A 20828-nucleotide genomic window follows, 5' to 3' on the forward strand; every position below is an offset into this window, starting at 1 on the left:
CAAAGCTAACAGTTTCCAAAATAACTTCTTTATTCCTACCTACTCACTGAAAAAGGGGAGAAAAATTCACAACTATATACAACCAATAAGAGAAGGAAATCAGAGCTTGGAATGAGAGGACAGACACCTAGTATTTCTCGTAACAGATTTTATCAAGTTCTGAGTAACTACTAGCTAGATTCTATGTTTCCATTTTTAAGGGGCAACAAAATAATCATATTCCCATAAGAGTGTATTTTTGCACTGTGTTCAAATTTCCTTTGTAGATATGAAAATATATAATCTCACTCTGGCATCAAATTTTATATGCTATGTCTATATGGTCTCCTCAGTATCAAATAATGATTCAAATGGCAGAGTTGTTTTCTTCCAACACATTCCACAGTTGAATATTTCTGCCTTTTCTTTGGGATGGCTAAGAAGTCTACACCATTTGCACATTTGCCAGAGGCTTATTTTCTGTAATTTAACGCAGTTCTGGCTATTTCCTGTGCACAAGTCACAGAAGTGTAACGTAGTGGTTAAGCCTCAATGTAATCCAAAAGACAGAGATTTGATTTCTCCTCTGCTACTTAACTAATTGACCCAGTGGAGCACTGAGTAATCTCTTTAAAACTCAATTTCCTCATCTGTCAAATGGGGATGATAATAATTGCAACTTGGGCCTTTCTAGGGCTGTTACGAGGATTAAATGAGATTTTACATGTATATAACTTGTACAGCCACTGGCCCATAGTGAACACTCAATAAAGGCTTGCTGCTCATGACAAGGAAATTTTAACTATAAATAAGACATACAAGAAAATATTATTTAGACTCCACTGATTTCTAATGTGAAAAAAATTATCACAGAAAATGAATGGAAGTTTACATTTGTGTTGCTAGTTATTAGTCTCCAGAAAAAAAATTGCTAATAAAATTAATAGCAATAAACTTGATTGCACAGGGAAATTATTATATACTAACAGGAGTAAACTGGTTTCACAAACTTCAGAAATCTCTAGCCATACACTAACAATTTATATGCTAATTATAAATGAATTCCAAACTATGATACAAGCAGGACTAAAAGAGTTTTTAACTTTCCATGACCATTTCCTAACCTCGTAGAAATTAGTATATATATATAAAAGTTAAAACAAGTACCCATATAATATGGTATATTAAATACTCATATTTCATTATTCATATTTAAAAAATAAAATTGGTCCTCTTCATCCTGGTCCAAGTTAATGTACACAAATTGAATTCTAGAATGTATAGCTTCACCTCTTCTTCATTTTCCATCTAGTTATAGCTTAACTTAGTCTATTATTTACAAAAAGAGGTTTAATGAAATAACTGATCCATTCCAACATTATTTGAATGTCTCCTGTTTTTAATTTGCAGCAATTAATACAAAGCATAAATGTTTTAAACCTTGACTCCTATGAGACACAACAATTTAATAACCCAATTTATCTTGAAAATGTCTTAGTGAAATAAGGAAAACACAATCTTCTACTGCCAAATTTGATAATACTGATTCATTAGTCACAACAGATAAAATTAGAATCCATTAAATGTGAAGGTTTTTTTTTTTTTTTTGCCATACGCCGGCCTCTCACTGTTGTGGCCTCTCCCGTTGCGGAGCACAGGCTCCGGACGCACAGGCTCAGCGGCCATGGCTCACGGGCCCAGCCGCTCCGCGGCATGTGGGATCTTCCCCGACCGGGGCACAAACCCGTGTCCCCTGCATTGGCACGGGGACTCTCAAACACTGCGCCACCAGGGAAGCCCTGAAATATTGTTTTCACATGCAAAGTTTGCCTTTGAAGATAAGTGTATTCATTGTTACAAATGAGTAAGCAATGGTTCTGATATTATGTGTCATGTATGCAACTGAAGCTTCATTGTCACAGTCAGAAGTCAAGACATTTAGCTTGCTCCGCTCTTTTAACATTGTTATCTTTTTTTAAAATCAGTTTTTGTTAACATGTTCTCCATTTAAGAGAACTAGACTTGCCTTAGTGCAATTAACTGCCATTACCATGGAGAGAGAGAACCACGGATAATGAACTTTATTAAGTAGGACTCTACTAGTAAATTACAAACTAGCCTTACAAGTTAAGCTATATTAAAGGGCAACTAAAACGTATCATAACATTGCAGTTCAGGGTGAAAGTTAGCTTAAGCATTTGGAGTGTGAACTCAACAACTGGACATTTCCTGTGGTGATCATCTTTCCTTTTGTACTTAAGTTCTCTTGTACTAAAAAGCAAGTAGGTCACTAATGCCATTTAAACCCAACTACCCTTTTATCTTTTTGTTTTCTCTTTATTTACATCTACAACCTAAGGTATTATTTAATAAACTTGGATCTTTAAATACATAATTTAAAAATGGAAAATAAAATTTGGGATGGATCTCGATTAACTACTGAAATCAGCATTTTGTAAGACACACCTGGCAGTGGCAAAGGAGGTGGAGATGGCAGAAACAGCTTTAAAAAATGTGGGTAATGTGCTTGGGGTGAAGAGTAAACAGAATTTACTGACCTCAGGTCACGTTTCTCAAGCTACTCCAGTGTTTCCAGATTACAGACCTGGGGAAAGCAAGTCCTCATATTCATGTTGGAGGCAGGGAGCTTGAGGCACTGAACGCCGAGAGATGGGAGTTAACATCTGATGAGCATCTAGTCAATGACAAGCACTGGGCTAGGTGCTTCTAAGCATTATCTCCTCGAATCCGGATAATGGTCCTCTGTGTTTTAACTCCCAATCTTTCACATGTGGAAAACAGTCCAAAAAATGTTGCAAAACTTTTCTAAGGTCTTATGGCTCAGTCTCTCTCACGCAAAAATATTAGATCACTAAGCCACTCAAGCCACACTGATCTTTGCATACTTAAAACATAGTCCTCTTTCTTTATTTTTACTTATTACTGAAGTACTCATCTCATTAAAAAATACTAAGATGGTTTACAAAATATAATAAGATGAGATTTGTCTTCAAAGTAGAGACCTTAATGCTTGTTGGATGACTGACCGACAAACATCTTGCCTGCCCGAGCAGCAGTGGAGGGAGACCCTTCCATCTAAAAGTTGTTTCCCAAGTGTAAGGTATAATTATGAATGGATCTCAAGGACATTGCATTGTTACAAAGATTGCTTAAAACTAGTTCCCTTAAATCCTCTATCGTTCAGCATTCACTTTTATCTGTCTGTATTCATTGAAAAAGCACATGTACTGTCTGATTGTTCCTGTCTGGTGCCAATAAAATTCATATCAAATTTCTGCTAAGAGTTTCCCACAATAAACTTTTAGCAGGCCATTTATGGTAAAGAGCTTGGATGTGATTTTACTAAACCAAAGTAACCATCTATTGTTCTGTCTCAATTACATGTTAGGAAGGGAGAAGGGAGTATCACTGAGAAAAACCTGTAATTGCCCTTAGACAAAGGCAGAGGCAGGGTAAGTATGGAAGTGGCAAATTTTATACACCCAATGAACATGAGTTTGGAGCCCAGCAGAACACTGCAGGCCCCCCCTCCGTCCACCCCCAAGTACTAGAGAGTTGTTTTACACATACTAAAACTGCCACCAGAGGTAAAAAAGCTAACTGCATGATGACCAGACTGTAGCCATGACATAAACTGCTCCAATTTCAACAGTACTGAATCTATGGGTAGCACAATTCCAAGAACTGGCCTCAAGACAATGGGATTAACATTATTGCTCATAATAATCTATATCTTTGTGGGCATCAGAATAATTATAGCTTGCCCTGCCCATATATGTAAGCGACAACTAAAATTGTCAGCATAGTTGTCAGCAAAGAGATGCTACAGACCCACGTTGACAATTTCCACTCTGAGAATACAGCACCCTATGTCAGTATGAAGAAGGTACAGAAGATAGACCTTGGCCCCTAATCCCATAGAAATGGAATGACGTTCTGACGAGTGAGGATCTGTCAGCAGCTCTTTGCAGGAAACCCCCCTCAGCAGGAAGCCCCTGTTCCTGTCACTTTGGCAAAGCTATATTGTAACTAACTTTTAAACCAGGCACCCCCATGCTCTACTTATCTCTGGCCCAAGTGCACCTTTCAAATCTTTTAATCAATACCTTGCCTGACTTGTCAGTTCTTTCCATTGATCAAAGAAGTAGAAATGAAGAATAAGCAATGAAATGTAGAAATGAAGATTACCAGATCTCTCCCCTAGCTTCCCCTCCAGTCATCTCCCGAACAAACTGTGTGACCAAACTGTGTGAATGAGATACCATCTAGAGGAAGATCACAAGAAGTCAACGAGCCTGCACGCAGTGGGGGGATGGTGACAACTCTGACCCCCTATCTCTATGATTAACTGAGATTACTTCCCTCCTTTCCCTTAAATGTTTCATGGTCAAGCAGAATTTTTGGAGGTGGTTTTTGGGGGATGTTGAGTCCATCATCTCCCCAGACTATGGACATTCTGATTAAAGGCGCCTGTCGTTTGCTGCCAACATTTGTGAGTGTGTAACTGATTTTGTAAGTGGGAGCAGCAGGACCCCCATTCGATAACAAGTGGAACTTCATCTCTTCATCTGACACTATGCTAGGGTGGTAAAAATAAGAAAAGACATGGTCTTTTCCTTCAAAAACTTTTTAGCACAGTGGAAGAAACAGATTTATATACATATACTCATAGTACCATACTATAAATGCAATGATAGAATGTAAATTCATGGATGAACCATAATGTGGCACCTATACATCTTGGATGCATTAGGGAAGACTAGCTGGAAGAGGTAATACTTCAGTTAAGTCTTAAATCTTAAGGGTAAAGCAAAGTGTGGAGGGAACTTGGAGTTAGATACTAGAAAGTCCGTTAAGTGTTTTGTAAAACTATCTTTGCTGAAGAAAAAAAATAACTAAAAAAACAAAAACAAACAAACAAAACAAACAAACAAGAAACCTGACTAACCAAATTACTATTTCTCATTCTCTCTAACCTAAGGAAATACTGGCCACATACCAGGTGACAGCAACTGAAATATGGACATGAAAGCAAAGTGTTGCAGTCTGTTTGCCTTGCCATCTATGGGAATCTGCAGCTCCATCCAATAAATAAAGGAGCCACTTTTACGGCATCAACTCTTCCTACTGTTTCTCCCATTGATTAAGCCCCAATCACATGGCCTTTCTTGCTGCTACTCCAGCATGCCAGGCTTCAGCTCTGAAACTTTGTACTTGCTATTGATTCTCCTGTTTACAGTTACCAAAGCTTAGTTTATGTTTGCCTTCCTCTGATCCAGGCTTTAATTCAAATGTCACTTTCTCCAAGAGTCCTTTTGTAGCCATTGAAATTGACATATTAGCACTGATCTTCACTTCTGCCAAGTCATTGTTTTCAGTATTATCTTGCTTTACCTTCTCCATAGCATTTATCAATACCTGAAACATGGTATTATCTGTTTATTTTTAGGTGCCTTGCTATCTAACTCCTCTCCCCCCCCCAGAAAAGTAATAAAGAACTTTTTTTGTCTTGTTTATTGCTGAATCTCCAGTTTGTAACATATTGCCCAGTAATCAACATAAGTTAAATGAATGAAACCTTCTAAACCAATGGTAGCCATCACTATCTCCAAATAACAGCTCTGCAACAGACCTAGAGAACAATCAGTTTAGAATCCAGCAGGAGGACACAGGGGGCCTCCAGGGAGAAAATATGTTTAAAAAAAAAAAGAGAAGAAAAATGAGGATATAAAAATAAAATGATATTAGACATAGAAATGTAGAAAGGTGTGAAGTTAGAGTCTATAGAGTTATTAAATGTGGGTCTTGGTTCTGACATTTCTTGCACCTAATCCACAAGGGAAAACTGATCATTTTTGTGTATCCCAAATGCTTGGGAAGCAAGGTTTTTAACACAGAGAATTCTAGGAAAAAAAAAAATTCTTTCCTGGTTTCTCCTGAGGGCGCCAGTGAGTACGCACTACACATTTACATTTTTCTTACAGTAAATTACAAATTGTGCGCATTTTGTCTATTGGTTTATATACAACTACAACTGGTGCCATCATATGGCATATCTTGCACTTTAAACTTTTGTCATTATTGTTTCAGGTTTATCATGACCAGATTCAGATTAATCACTGAGACATCAGAAATGTCTGGATGGACCTAAAGGATTAATGCCCTGACTTACGGGATTTTTCCCTACAGTTAATCGTTTTGTTAATGCACAGGGTTGCTTAGATTCTAATTCTGTCCCTTACTAACTGTGCTTCAGTTTCATCGTCTGCACTTTGGGGATGTTAACAGCACTGGTTCTATTATAATTACATTTAGGATTCAATTAAACATTAAACTGTAAAAAATGCTTAGTACAGTGTCTGGCTCCAATGAATTTCCCATAGTTCCCTATACGATGGTTGTAATATTTATAACGTAGATATCTAGTTGTACATAAATCATCTGGCAAACATAATAAACTGAAAATCCAAGATGAACCTTTTGTTTTCTCTATGATGTGCAGTCAGGGAGGCAGAAAATTGCAATCTTCAGAAGTGACTGAATTAGTACAATTCTTAGTTAGCAATCTTACAACAGTACTCTTATGCTCTTAGAAAAATATTCTTATTCTTTCCAGATAACGTGTTATTGTTTTGGGAATTTGCAGAGAAACACCTTATCTATTTTAAAATTTAAGTCGGCTGTAATTAACGTTAGTAAAAGCTTTCAAAATGACTTTTTTTTGTGTGTGTGCTTTTATTCAGGTAGTGTTAGCCCAGGTTTTCAGATTTTCTGGCTATCCATTCTCCCCAATGTAAACCCTAGCTCTGTAGAACTGTTTACTCATAGGAAATATATTGTTTGCTTATATCCCAGCAATTGAAATTGAAGCATTCCTTTACACTTCAACAGCAACCTAACTGCAACTATAGTGGAATACACATGTTGCTCCATGTAATATCATAATGGTTTAGTTATGCTACTTTGGCTATAAGGATCACAGCTCAAGTAACTGCAAATAACTAGAAGGTAATTTTGATAAGTATACTTTGCACAATGGAGAAACAAGACTAAACTGCCTTGCCACATTGTACTGGAACCCAAGGAAAGCTGAACCAGGTTTAACAGATGGAGCAAACACCAGTAGTCAGTCTCCTTGCACCAGGAACAAAAAGCTGCTTCCGAGGTGAAGGCATTAGGGGAGTGCGGTGAGTGACCACAGTCAGGATCCTCACCTAAGAAGTCCACCAGGGCTTCCCTGGTGGCGCAGTGGTTGAGAGTCCGCCTGCCGATGCAGGGGACACGGGTTCGTGCCCTGGTCCGGGAAGATCCCACATGCCGCGGAGCGGCTGGGCCCGTGAGCCATGGCCGCTGAGCCTGCGTGTCTGGAGCCTGTGCTCCGCAACGGGAGAGGCCACAACAGTGAGAGGCCCGCGTACCGCAAAAAAAAAAAAAAAAAAAAAAGTCCACCAATACCAAGACTCTGCTATTCTCATCGTTTCTGCTTTTCCTTGCAAGCATCCTTTCCCTTCTTTTACTGAAAACTGCCTTCTCCTTCAACCATGTTTATCTCCTGGCTTCTATTTACACATCATTTTGATTTATTCTTAATTTTGGATCACTTACTATAGCCATCTCCAAACTCATAACCTTTCAATGTCTATTCTTGTCAACTATCTCAATCTCTGGATTTCTTAGTCTAATTCCAAATCTAGTTTTTTTATTAGATTACCTTAACAAGGGATTAAGGTGAGGAATTTGATCTCAGAATGACCTGTGATTGTGGCAGGCACAGTTTAAGGTTCATGTTGGATTTTGTATATCTCTTTCCCGATTAAATCTTTGTGGCCCCAGCTTTGCATAGTACCTGGCAACTATCAAATATTCAATACATATTTATTTAAATGAGAATTTTAATGAAAAATAATAAAAGTAAATAGAGCAGAAAAAAAGAATGGAATAAAAATCTTTAAAAGAAAAAATTGAATATTTGCCTTATCCTTCCTATACTTGTTCTATTTCAGGGTAATGATACAAGAAATTTTCATATACTGCGATATGGGGAAGTCATTCTGGCTTATATATATGAGTTAACTTGAATTTTATGCTAACTAAAACAGCCTGTTTGTGGCCTATCAAACATAAGCTGTGCTTGTGTTTTAATTATTAAAAAGCAGGGTGTACTGAGCAGAAGTAATGAAAGACCATGTTAAAGATTAGATGCCTCCCTTCCCGGGGCACCAATGCTGGTACTCCTTCGATGATAAGACTCCCTTCCCAGGTGCCAAGGCTATACTGACTCACTGTGTACGTGCTGATTTGTTTTTTTTTGACACCTTGAAGGAATGTATCCCTGGCTTGTTTCATGTTCTTTGTTCTGGCAAGATATAAAACTGTGCTGATAACCATGCTTCTATGGAGCAGTTCCTTGGAGTTTTCTGGGAGGCTGTTTTCTAGGCTAGAGTTCTCAGTTTGACTGAAATAAAATTCTTTTCTCTTTCTAATATAGGTTATTTATTGATTATTTTCATCGACAATAACCAGATAAGCAGCCCTAGTTGATGAAGGCAAGTCCTTCTTTACAGAAAAATTCTAACTAAATAAATGTTGAACAAATAACATTATAAAATCACAATTTTGCCATCCCTAATTGAATAACTTATTCTGAAATGATTATAAATAAATGAAAGCATTAGAGGAGAGGTCAACAGAAACACTGAAATGGAAGGATCAGGCTGGCAGCACTGATCAATCTTGGCATGGCCACAGGGGGAACAACCAGACTTAATGTGACCGCGGATGTGATGGAGTATGAAGTACACAGAGTCACCTGTGAGTTATTCTTGAAAAACAAACAAACAAAAAAGGAATCTGAAAGATAGCCTTTAAGCTAATGCTCAGCTATGGGGCGTACAGAATACGGTGGAACAAATTAAATATAAGAAAGAGACAAGCAAAATGATCCAGAAAGTAGAACATTCTAAAGGACAGTGAACATGGCTTCTTTAAGAAAGTAGTGGCATGGATAAAAGAGAAGTTAAGGGAGAGGAATTACGAGGAAAGAGACTTATGACACAAAATAACCAAAATGTAGTATGTGGACCTCATCTGAATCCTGACTAAAACAAAACAAATGTAAAAAGGGATTTTTAAAGAAAAACAGCAACATTTGATTATGGGAAGGGGTACACGATACTAATGCATTACTGTTAGTGTTATTAGTTGTGAGAATGACATTGTCATATGTAAGAAAATAACCGTAATTTTTAGGGATGAAATGATATATGTCTGAGATTTGTTTAAAAGAATTCAGCAAAGGAAAAAAAAATAATAAAGCTCAATGTATAGGTGAAGAAAATATGACAAAATCTTACTAATCGTTGAGTTTGAGTTATGGATATACAACTCCACTGTATACTCTCTCTACTTTTTAGCATAATGAACAGTTTAGTAACAAAGTTTTAAATAGAAAAATAATTTAGGGAAGCCACAGTGCAAGCAAAGACATCAACAGCTTTAATACTTTGAAGAGCATTAGTTCCAAAACAGAAAGAAGAAGATGTACATCTTTGATCAAAGTAGCTTAAACCCAATTTTCTCACTGCAGCAAATGAAGCATACTATGTTTTAAAACATAAAATTTGAAAATAATGTTATGGCTCATCCCACAGCCTTGACAAAATAAAAGCAGCATACCTCATCTTCACAAATGAAACAGCAGATTTTTGAAAATTGTTCCATTTTCTATTCAACATATTGGAGCCTCTCTGATATATACTCTTAATGCAGAGAGAAAATAAATTGAGCCTTCACTGTGGCTCAATACTTTGGAAAGATGCTAAAAGAAATTACAGACAATAATAACATACATGCAAATACACAGGACTGTAGAATGGATGAAACATATTTTTGCTTACATTTTGGTCAGCATTACAAAAACAAAGTAATGTTAAGTCACAATAATTTAAATAATCAGAGTAAAATTACACGAATATTTTAAAAGATATAAGATTTCTTACTTTCAAGCATATTTAGTGAACCTCCCCTACATTATACATTTGGTTGTCATCAGTCTAAAGGAATTTCACAGCTAAGTATACAATTGCCTACTGCATATGATTCATGGAAGCCATACAGATAGCCAAATCTCTATATATCCAAATATAACTCACTGTATACTTCTTTTAACTATGTACTTCCTTACACTGACTTCCTCCTGAATTTATTATCTCAATTAATGGTGCTCCCATAAATACAGTGTGTTCACTGTCTCCATCTTCTTTCCTAACCTTCCACTCAATGCAGTTAGTCAAAAAGATCTCTTGATTTATCTCCTAAATATTTCTCAGATCTGATCCTACCTCTCCATCATCTTATCCAAAGTCCTCATATTTTCTCACTGGATTACTGCTGGAGCCACTTAACAGTTATCTACACTTACAAAAGAAAGAACATAATAAGAAATAGAGAAGACACCAATTTACTTTAAAACCAAAAACAATATTGAGATTTAATGAAACCAAAATCTGTTTCTTTTTTTTCAGAAGACTAATAAAATTCATAAATGGCTAGCCAGTTAGACAGGAAAACAGACAGAAGATACATAATATCAATATTAAGAATGAGAGAAGAGAAATGACTTCAGATTTTATAGACATTAAAGGCATAATAGAGAAATGTCATGAGCAACTGTACAACAGCAAATTGCCACTTAGATTAAATGGAAAAATTCCTTGAAAGACAAATAACAAAAACACAATCAAGAACAAGCAGTTTTGGGAGGAACCAAGATGGCAACATAGGAACTTCCCTCCACCCACAGATGCAATGAATGTACAACGACACTACACATGGAGAAATTCCCACTGAGAGAAATCCAGTGGCTCACAGGACTACGGCAAATAAAGACACATTTGTCAGTGGGTGCATATCACTCCCTGTGGCTGTCTCCTCAAGGCTCAGCCCAGAAAGAGCAGGCAAAAATTCCCATCTCCCAGTCTTGCCCTGGAGGGATTTGACTGCATACTTTACAAGTTGATGCCTGAGGGTCTGGCTTCTAATTTAGCATGCATCTAGAGGCTGGCTGAGATCTTTCTTAGAGCCCAGAGGAGCTGGTGGGCACTTCCCTGCATTCTCCCTCTTGCTTGATCCAACAATGAAACCAAACCACCAGTACTTCCCTGGAAGGAGCCTGTCCACATATTTAATGTATCAACTTTTATGGCTGCAAGCTGAGGGATGGGTTCCCAAATCATGTAGCTCTGACAGCCAGTGGGTCTTTCATTCACAAGTCCCACAGGACTAGAGCAAACAAAACAAGCAGCTTTTCAACAGGTGCAGAAGCACCCTGCTTGTCCCTCCCCCACTGTCATGGCTATCCACCTGGGCTCACTGCAGAGGAAGCAGGCAATAATGCCCATCTTCCAATTTCTCCTTCCAAGGGGCTTAACTATATCTTTTCCCATCTATTGCCTGAGGCTACAGCTTTTAGTTAGCCTGCATCTAGGTGCTGACTTTTATCCTTTTCCTTGAAACACTGACCAGTCTTGGCACACCCTCAATCAGGGAGCCACTAAGAACAAAGATGGCAGCTTGGACAACCATAAAGGTTTGAGAGACAACCAGGAGCTTGGGCTGGGCTGACTGATGAGACAGTCTGTCTAGACTGGGAGAGGTGGTTGTCTAATCTAATGTGCAGAAACCAACACAAAGAGTCAAGGAAAATGAAAAAAAAATAATAAGGAAATATGTTCCAAACAAAAGAACAAGATAAATCACCTATAACTGACCTTAATAAAATAGAGATAAGTGATTTACCCAATAGAGAGTTCAAAATAATGGTCATAAAGATGCTCACTGAGGTCAGAGAACAATGCATGAACAAAGTGAGGATTTCAGCAAAGAGAAAATATAAAAGACAAAGAGAGAATCCTAAAAGTAGCAAGATAAAAGGAGTTTGTTACACTGAAGGGGATCCCCATAAGACTATCAGTGAATTTTTCAGCAGAAATTTTGCAAGCCAGGAGGGAGTGGAATGATTTTTCAGAATGCTGAAAGAGAAAACCTGCCAACCAATAATATTCTACATGGCAAAGTTGTTCTTCAGAATTGAAGAAGAGACGAAGAGTTTTCCAGACAAAAGCTGAAGTTAATCACTACTAGACCCATAGATATACAGATCAATAGAACAGAGAGTACAGAATTGGACTCACACATATAATTAATCGATTTTTGACAAAGTTACCAAAGCAATTCGATGGGGATAGGATAATTTTTCTAATAAATAGAGCTGAAAAGATTAAACATATGAAAAAAATCCCGAATAATCTTAAACTCTATATCATAACGTATACAAAAAATAACTGGAGATGAACCACAGATCTCAATGTAAGATATCTAGAAGAAAACTACAGTATTGCAACTTGACTCTGGGTGTTGCAACGTTTTCTTAAGTAGGACACAGAAAGCCCAAATTATAAAAGAAAATAATCAACAAATTGGACTACTCTATCAATTATTTTCTTAGAAACAGCTCTCCAAAAGAAACTAGTAATAAATGGAAGAGAAAGTCACAAACTAGGAGAAAATATTGCAACATTTACATAACAGTAGACCTTTATTTAGTATAATTAAAGAGCCATTACAACTCATTAATAAGAAGATAAACATCCCAATTTGGAAATGGCAAAAAGATTTGAACAGACATTTCACCAAAGAAGATATATGTATTTCAAATAAGCAGATGAAAAGATGGTCAATATCAGTACTTAGGAAAGTGCAAATTAAAACCACAAGGAGATAACACTACACTTATTTGAATGGCTAAAAGTAAAAAGTCTAATTGTACTAAGTGTTGGAAATATACAAACACTTTGGAAAGTGGTTTGGCAGTTTTAAGAAATATTAAACATGTACATATTACATGACCCAAGGAAAATAAAAGAATATGTCTACACAAAATCTTGCAAACAAATATTCACAGAAACCTAATCTTGAAAAAAAATCCAAATTTACCCCCTAACCTTAACCCTAATCCTAAGAGATGAATGGATAAACATTTTGTGGTGTATCTATATAGTAGAATATTACTCAAAAATAAAAGGAGATGAAGTATTGATACCCACAACCACCTGGATGAATCTCAAAACAGTTGTAATTAGTGAAAGAAATTAGACAAAGAAATGTACATAACATATTATTCCTTTATACAAAAGGATAAAAATTTCTAACTAATTTGTAGTATTAGAAAGCAGACCATTGGTTGCCTGGGGTGGGTTGCATAAGGCACACAGAAACTTATTGGGGTTACAGATATCTTTATTATCTTGATTGTGGTGATGGTTTCATGGTTAGATGCATAAGTCAAAACTAATCAAATTTTTAACTGTATTCAGTTATACCTCAATACATCTATTTAACAGGGAGAGAGAGACCCACATTGAAAGATCTGAAAATACTGTGCTTAATAGTTTTCAGTTTCAATGAAATAGAAACACCTGGAAAGCCACTTCATAAAATTAATCTTTAAAATGTGAAGACGTATCACTCAAAGAAATACTCTAGTACATCAGTTAATCAATGGAGTAGGAACAGAGAGAACAGATACCAATTACACATATGGATTTACTTTAATGTATTCATTAATTCAACCAATATGTATGCCTGGATACATACCAGTGTACAAAATAAAACAAATCCTTCCCCTCATGTTTACTTTCTGCAACTATTATAAATTGTTATCAAACTTGAATAAGCAAATGCCTGCAATATTTTTTTAGACAAAATAACCATGAATACTTCATTCAATTAATTATTTATATCAATAATCTTAGATATTAAAAACAAGAAAGATATCAAAATAAGACCTATATTTTTAAATCATCCGTTCTCTTGCCATTACCTTCAAAATAAAGACCAAAACTTGTTTTAGCTGGACATGTCCTTCACAAACTGACCTGTGCCTTCATACTCTGGTGTATACAAACCACGCAAGCGATACTTTATTAATAATGCAGACTTCTGTGCCAAATTCAGATCTTAACTCCGTAGATTTGGGATGGAGCTCAGAATCTGCATTCGCAACTATCAGCCTATTTGATCCTAATAGTCTAACTACCCAGTGAGATAATTAGTGATGCCTAAATGTGATGACACATTGCACAAATAAAGAAACGTGCATGAATGGAAATCTCACCAAATTACACAAATGCAACATTGGCCACTAAGAGCACACCTTGCTATCTAGGTGAGTTCACTTAAAATATAGATTTAATTAAATGAGAAACAAAATGCAATGATCCTTAGTAAGCAAAAAATCTTTAGAACATCTTCAAAATCTGAGCAAATACAATCATAAAGCATAGATTCCCAACAGAGGGAAAGCGTTCAGCTTTATTAGAACTAGGTTTTCACTGGAACAAAAGTGACTCCAAACTTACACTATAAACAAAAATAAAAAGCAAGACAAAGACATTTCTCTTCTTTCCTTGTGTCCTTGCCATTTTTATACTTAGTAGACTTAATTTAGCTCATAATTTAAAGTTTATTTTTGCCATAAGTAAATGCATTCCCTCCACTTCCTTTAACACAGTCACAAAAAAGTAACTAAAATCTTTGTATATCTTTAATGGTATATGATTAAGGATGATTCTGGGGAACTTTGATTCCATGATTTTATAATGTTATCTTTTAATAGTCATATCCTGAATATTTGGTAAATGTAAAGAATTCATTTGATTAAAAATAAAATCCTTTCTAATAACCTTTAATTAGCATTTCTCAGCAGATGTTTGTTTTCATTCCATTCTCATTAATCAACTGACCTACCCCAGTCCAAGGGCACAGTCTTAAAACAAGTTATTGATGTCCCTACCTTTAGGAAATCTACTGTATCTTCAAGAAAGATCCAAAGAATGAATGAGAAAACATATCTAGCCCACAAAGCTGTCCAGGAGGAACTGAGGACATGCCATATGTTAAAAGAGAGGATCTAGTCCTGAGCTATCAGAAGAGAATAAGAGAAAGTCTCTACAGATGGTCATCATGATACACTCTGGCATCAGGCAGAAAAGGTGGATATAAGGGGAAAAGGAAGAAGAAAGTGTAAAGGTAAACCTAATGATGCTGTCATTGCCTATCAAAGAGAGGATTACTTTCTCCACATTTAGAAGAAATTCAGGGCAGGTGAAAATGGGTGGTGAAGAAACAGGAAAGGATAAAAATTGGAATACTTACAGGTATTTCTTCTATAATTGGAATTTCAATTGTATTCCACACAAGCTTTTTGACCCTAACTGTCTTGACCAGTACAAAAAATTAGAAATAATAAAACCAGTTCCCCATATTAAGCCTGAATGTACATAATGGTTTGTCTATTTCTGCTATTCCTGCTGCCCACAGGTTTTCAGGTATGACCAATATGTCAGGATATTCTCTCCATTACCAGATTGCAAATGCCCTGCGGGCAGAGTCAGCTGTTATTTTGGTTGTATAGCTCTCGACGTGTGGGTGTGAAATAAATCCTAAATGTGCAACATTAAAGGTGGACTGGATCTTGGAAATTATCTGGTAATATATCCTTATTTTATATATGAGGAAACTGAGACCCAGGGAAATTAGATAATTTGCCCAAGGTCTCATAGCTAGTGTTAAGTTGATAAGTTGATGATTTCAGAGTCTTCTAGAACAGCCACGAATTTTAATTCATCTGCCTTGCTAACCTGCTCATAATTTATAAATTCTATGCATGGAGGCATAGGCTTAGGTTATTTGAGAAAATGGACTTGTTCTCTTAAATACTGCATTAAATTTGTTACATCTAGCATACACAACTATTTTGAAAGCAAGTTTTTTTGAAAAATCCCTACTATTAGTAAAGTCACGGTGGAATATGTTAATACTCTTTAACATTCTTTTTAGTTTTGGGGGATTGCATTTTTTTTTTATTTGAAGACAAAGAAAGAAACCAGTGGAAAGAAGAAATTTTTCTACATCAAATAAAAATAAATTTGTGGGAAATATTTGTCTCCACATCCAAATAATCACTCTGTATGAGGCTGAAACTAAAAATTCATAATATCACTGAATTAATATTTACTGATAAAAGTAAAAATATACTGCTTTCTATAGCTTGATTTTGGAAAAGTTTGTCATTGTCATGAGAGTATAAGCCATACTTCAAATATTTTGTTTTCTTAACTTTAGTGGAATAAAATCCACTTATTACCAAAACAGTGTACTTACTGATTCAGGACAGGAGTGTAGGCAGTTTTATCCTCATCAATAATCGTGACCATCAGTGTAATAAGTTGGGGCCAAAAATCCAAATTCTTGGTGGTTGGTCCCTGATCTTCCCGAGGAATGTCCCGTTTCTTACTCTGCTCACAAGATCACGCAACATGCAAAAGAAAAGGTTAAATGGTATGACTTTAGTTAGATGTCAGTGTCAAACAGGAGGATTAGAGAAAAGGGGTAATGGAACAACTCTCAGATCATGCTGGCCAAAGCTATTAAATTCAGGTTTCCTCTCTTCATTGAATGCATCCCATAGGGTAAAGTCACAATGGCCAGGCTTGAACTCCTAAATACTTAGGTTCTGGAAAGGAGGTTTCTCTTCCTCTATTGCAGTTCATGACCTTAGGAATTATTATTGTAGAAATTATCCCTTTAATGTGGCTTCTTCCAAGGCAAAAGGTTGAATTCTGTTTGTACAATGAGGTGTGTGTGTGTGTTGTATATAAAATTTGTCCTGCCTAAATATTTTGTCCATAGTCACACTGGTAGTAAAGTGGGCTGAACTCAAGCAAGACTGCCTGGTTACAAAGCCAGTACTGTTAAATACGACAGCATATACAAGTTGCATGAATGGTCTGGAACTCTCTCATTCCACTCACAAATGTATCTAGTTAACAAAAACTTCCTAAGTCTATCTTTCTTTTTTGTGCATGTATGTGTATTTAAATCATATTGGAATCCTTCTTGATTTACCACACTGAATGAATTCTCCACTCTCACCTCTAGGAAGAGTGTTGCCTCAATGATCTAAATTTACAGTGAGATTAACAGTATAATAACAATTTTGAATGTTTAACATCTAAACTTCATATTCAACAAGCACAATTCCTTTGAACACACAAATAAATTATTCTGGTCACTTTGTTTGGTGGGCATTCTTCTTCTAACACTTCTTTCACATGTACTTTTTTAAATTAGGCAAAAAAGATAAAGACAAGACAATTTTCACTCAAGTATATGACTCAGTGGGAAGCATATTGTTTCCTTGTTTTTGCTAAATTATTTATAAGCTTATATATCCAGGATATCTGAAAGCTCCAATGTGTAGCTCAGGAAAGTTATGGGCTCTCATACAAAAGGTGGATTCGATTTTACTTGATCCAATCTTTTGCCCTATCCAACTACCATGTCTTTTCCAAAGAACAGCCACCCTCTGCTGAATGGTTGTATGCCTAACGTCTAATGCTGCCCAAGACAGGTAACCAGATTTGGATGAGTCATCACACTATTATATTCTCACTTAAGTTAAAATATAACCCTGTGTTAAATCCACTTACTGTTAGAGACCTCATACACAGACTATAATGCACCTTTAGGGACTTTAATTTTCCTAGGGTGCTTCCAAATGCTGTTGATTTACCTTTAAGCTCAAAATTTAACAGATATTAAAAGTCGAAGAGCTAAAATAGTCAAAAAAATTAGTGGCTAGGACAAATTACTTCAAATTGGCAGAATGAACTATAAGCAGTCTCCAAAGGATCTTAAGAATCTTATATATCTGGTCCCTGAGAACCACTTGAAACTCTGGCAGCCTTCCTCTTTTAATTCCTTAGGTACACCAAGGCACATCAGAAGATCTTTAATAAGAAAAAGGCAGCAAAAAAGGCTTACAAATGTCTCACTTTGCCTATTATTAAATTACATTTTCTATTGAAATTTATCTTTCTTTTACGAACAAGAATTTATTATGGTCACAATAACATAATTATTTATTCATTACATTAAGCTCAATAGATTTCCTTCTCTATGATGTAGTTAGAAAGCCAGAGAACCTGGTGAGTTGTGAAGATTGTAAGTAAAATTAGTTCTGATGGCAACGGTGGACTATATGAGAATACTATCATTAATCATCTTGATGTGTATATAGCCAAACTATATGCCTAACGTTTCAAGTAATGTGAATAAATAAAAATAAATGACTACTGATGACATGTCTAACACCAGAGTCACTTATCATCATTCTGCAAAGGGTGATCTGGGAAACGGCAGAGACCAAAGTAGTTGAATATACATTAATTCCAAAGTCCCTTAGCTGTCACAGATTACTTTTTTATGACATCAGAGGATTACAGTTGGTAATGATTTTTGCATAAAATTCTGTATGCTGCATCAGAATAAACCAAACTTGATGCTGAGTCATGAAGTTTTTACGTACCACATATCAGTAGCATAAATCATGCTTTATGTATTTTACTAGTGCATTTGAATAAACTGCATGGTTGAAACATGTAGTACAACCATTATATAAGAATACTTGACTGCTTAGGAACTCAGTTTTTCTAAGTAACACTTTATGAATAGTTAAGAAGTCTACTGGGGCATTTGAAATTGTGGTTGGAAAAATTAAGATAATGGCAGTAGAAATTCTGAAAGCTAGTAATAAGTGTATTAATATTTACTAAAACCCCTATGAATTAATATGTATCACAAGAAAAATTTAATAAAATATATTTATATTATATAAAAGTATAATATATATTAACCTCATTAATAACAAATAAAATACAATAGGTTTATAAAGCTATGACTTAGTATGTCAATCTTAATATGTTCATTGTTATTATAGTGTCTAAAAATTATTTTGTTAATAGATAATTGAGGAAAGAGATATGAAAGAAAGACTGTGAAAGTATAATGGGGAGAGAAATTTTTAAAAGTAGAAAGTCACCAGGGTGTAGGATCAGCTGAAAAACCTTCTAGTCATCATATTTATAAAGGATATTTCAATACAAAAAGCTTGTACAGACAAGCTGATAAGATGTACATTATACTTTCATAATATCAAAGAAGAAAATATGAAGATACTCCATTAAGAAGAGATCAATATACAGAGAGAACCATTATATGTAAAAAAGTGTTGAAATAACAGATTATATCTTCATGGTAGTAGGACCTAGCAACACTTCTAAGGTTTCTACAACATATTTCTGTTCCATCCCATGTATTTGTTCAATAAGCATATAATTTTGAAATACCTCCTCTAAGGAGCTGGCCAGACAAGGGTTGGGGGGAGACATTTGGTAGAGTAATGCAGTGGGATGTTTAAATGCAAAGGCACATGACACTAATTGGGGAATTACTAGCAATGTGAGGCTGCAGGCTTTTGACAAGTTTCTCTAACATTAGTTCTACTGGATATTAGTGAGTATCTCACACACACACACACACACACACACACACACACACACACACACGGTCCATGCTCCAATTGAGGAAACTTTGCTTAAATGAAGTTAAATACGTTATTTGCAGACTTCTTGTAGTAAGATGCTAATGTACATTGTGATTCTCTAAGATGGTGGTTCTCAAACTTTAGTGTTTTTCAGCATCACTGGGCAGGCTTGCTAAAACACAGATCGGTGGGCTCTACCACCAGAGTTTCTGATTCAGTAGGTCTAGGGTGAAGCTTGAGAATTTGCATATATAATAAAGTCTCAAGTAATTCTGGTGCTGTTGGTCCCAGGGCCAATTTGAGAGTCTTCTACTCCCCTCCTATTCCCCACATCCCATCCTGTAAAACATTCCATGAAAAAGTGTTCCTCTGAGTATACTTTGGGAAACAAAAGGCTAGAGAGATGCAGGGGTCAAATACTGAAAGACATTTTGTGTTATATGAAGGGATTTGCATTTAAACTAAATTTGATAAGGACTATTATATGATTTTAAACACGGGAATACTTAATTACAGTTGTGTTTTTAAAAAATGATTTGGCAGTAGCAGGAAGTTTAATAAATTAAAACTTATGAAATAGTCAATAAATAAAATTGATAGGTTTATGAAAATACTTATGAAATAGTTAGGTAAAATTAATAGAACTCATTATGTAAATGGTGAGAAAGAAGAGAGAGAGGGAAGTCAATGGAACTATCCATAAGGTAATTAGGTAAACCAGCCTGGAGTTTAGAAAGCACTCTGGACTATGGATATAGCTTGAAGAATTCCAGGATGTATGTGGTAGCTGAAATTACGGAGTAAACAAGTTTACTCAAAGAGAGAGAGAGAAGACTACATGGCTAGAGGAAAAACCTTGGGGATAAAGTCTAAAAGAGAATAACATTTTATGAAAGAGGGGAATAGATGGGGAGTGAGGCCCCTGTTGAAATGGGAGACAATGGGATCCAGAGTAAATGTTGGAGGATTAGACTTGAATGTAAATGAAGAGCAAGGCTTCCTGAGTCAGGCAATAAAGAATCTTGCAGATAAGTCTTGCTGATGGTGAGAAAGGACAGCTAGAAATTTCTATCCTGAGAGAAGAGGAGGAGTAAATAGTAAAAGTTTGAAACAACCTCTGCAAGGAATGAAAGTGGGCCTTGCATTGGACCCAGAGTGGCCCTGCCAGGGAGCTGGGGAGCGCTGTTGAGGGTGGGTCCCTGCACTTACAAGGATGCTACTCTGGACCATCATGAGTTTCCTCCAGGACTGGATTCAGAAGTCAAGGAAACAGAGTGTTGGATTTAGTACTGGAGGGCAATGAAGTAGGAAAAGGATTTAAGTGTTTGACCAGAATGGTTGGAGTGTTGGAACAAATATATTTTATGGTCCAGAGGAAGGAAGA

The 20828-nt window shown here is 36.0% G+C and overlaps 1 protein-coding gene across 1 annotated transcript in view; it reads right to left on the minus strand.

Annotated features, from left to right (window-relative positions):
* Positions 1-20828, minus strand: part of UNC13C (unc-13 homolog C) — a 576706-nt gene that overhangs the window by 198613 nt on the left and 357265 nt on the right. Inside the window, exon 17 of the mRNA XM_060294236.1 lies at positions 16222-16355. Within this exon, the coding sequence (XP_060150219.1) occupies positions 16222-16355 (134 nt within the window). The remainder of the gene's footprint in view (positions 1-16221; positions 16356-20828) is intronic.

The sequence above is a fragment of the Globicephala melas genome, chromosome 2 (genome assembly GCF_963455315.2).
Source record: "Globicephala melas chromosome 2, mGloMel1.2, whole genome shotgun sequence".
Lineage (NCBI taxonomy): Eukaryota > Metazoa > Chordata > Mammalia > Artiodactyla > Delphinidae > Globicephala > Globicephala melas.